At 33.3% G+C, this 1,846-nt stretch overlaps 1 protein-coding gene across 1 annotated transcript in view; it reads right to left on the reverse strand.

The window, feature by feature from the left end:
* Positions 1–1,011: 1,011 nt before the first annotated feature.
* Positions 1,012–1,846, reverse strand: part of LOC119587858 (mitochondrial import inner membrane translocase subunit TIM14-like) — a 2,688-nt gene continuing 1,853 nt past the window's right edge. The window contains exon 4 of the mRNA XM_037936560.1: positions 1,012–1,685. Coding sequence (XP_037792488.1) covers positions 1,584–1,685 — 102 coding nt within the window. The 3' untranslated portion in view covers positions 1,012–1,583. The remainder of the gene's footprint in view (positions 1,686–1,846) is intronic.

Genomic DNA, 1,846 nt, shown 5'->3' on the forward strand with positions numbered 1-1,846 from the left:
AGTAGGAAGGTGTAGTAGCGAAAAAAGATAAAGAGGGGAGGGGATAACTTGATTAAATGTGCTAAACGTCAAAAGTCGTACAGCAGTTTTCGTTAGTATGGTATTGAAACCAGGTCTATATAAATACATATATACGTGTATAGACCTTGGGCAGTGCCATCCTTGCTTAACTAGCTGACTTTCGAAACGTCTACAGTGGTCTTGGCAAGTACCATCCCTACAAAGGTAAGGTCTATATAAGTACATTAATTTACCTTGTGTAGAGGCGGCGGATAAGAATGGATATCGTCCTGGCAAAGTTATCATATTAAAAGTAAATTAATTTCCTTTCATTAGTTACGTTGTCCTATAATGTTTATTATAATTAATCCTGAGTGCACTATATAAAATACAATTATACCAACTGTGTCCGTGCATGATTAGTAGTACACAGTAAGAACTTATGCATACTTTAGAATGTTATCTATTGTGTCACATGTGTATTGAGACATATGGGTACTTTTAGGGGACTTGAAGTTACACTGTAACCAGTGATGTGATTTTTATTACATTCCCTTAGTGGATATTCTGAAGAACCAGAATATGAATGGGATGTTTCCCATGCATGTGAACTTAGACATAGCATGACATTTAAAGTGTGGTAAACCAAAAACTGGTCAACTACTCTTTTCTGAATCAGCTCGTAGGATCCATAGACAACTGTTAATTAGGATATAATTGGTAACCAATTGTATTGCAAAGACATTACAGTTTTTTTTGCTGCTTTTAAATGGCTTGTACAAGAGCAACAATACTGTATAAGCATAAAAGCCTATGCAGTTATACTTCTTATCTTACTTACCTTCTTTTCAATGATATATTAACAACACTGGTGATGAAATGTTCTCCTGTATTTGGTGTTAATGCAAATTACAAGAACTTTATCATTGAAGAGTTTATTTTTTTATTTTCTGCAATACAAAATTTACACTAAATTTCTTTAAATTGTGGGCATCAGAATAAAACAAATAATAAATATATCTAAAAATATATTTACAATTACATTTTAACATAAAAGTGAAATGTAATATCAAGATATTTTACCCCTTTAATAATCATTTACCCATTGCATACAATAAATATCTGGAACTACATTCCAATACTTATAACATCAATATTTCAATTTCAACATTTCATCTATCTTCAGCATGTGCTAATAACATACAGATTACTGTAGATTCAGGTCATATTATGAAACATTTTATCTTCAACCATAATCTATGAGAATATTATCTTTACAATGTAGCAAGACTGTATGTAGAATCACAGCACACTTGACTGATTGAATGAACATGATCTAATTTTTATGATATAATCAGTCACTTGACATTATCAATTATATTTCCACATATATCATTGCCATCAGTATAACATAACCTCAGAAATACAAACTCTGTATAACTGCCAGTCACTATGAAATAATCACACCTCCCCCCTTATCCAAGTACCTTGGTTTTGTACTAGTGAAATCCAATGCAACAACAGGTTTATGAGTAAACTTTTAGGTTTGAGGGAAGGCAAAGTTTGCATTCTGGTGTGTGTATTTACTTGTCCAATAGATCTTTTGCTTCGCTGAGCTTGGCTGAAATGTATGGAGAGCCTCCTCTGTCTGGGTGGTTTGTCAGCATCATCTTCTTGTAAGCCATCTGTATGAACCAGAAATATATCATAAGAGAATAGGCAGAGGCAGAAAGAATGCAGGTACGAGAGGGATATTAAAAACAGTAAAGAATAATTCACAATAACATAGAGAAAAAGAGAAGGAATATCTGAAACACACATGCGCATGCATGCACGCCTGCACACA

Source organism: Penaeus monodon, chromosome 23 (assembly GCF_015228065.2).
Source record: "Penaeus monodon isolate SGIC_2016 chromosome 23, NSTDA_Pmon_1, whole genome shotgun sequence".
Taxonomy (NCBI): Eukaryota; Metazoa; Arthropoda; class Malacostraca; order Decapoda; family Penaeidae; genus Penaeus; species Penaeus monodon.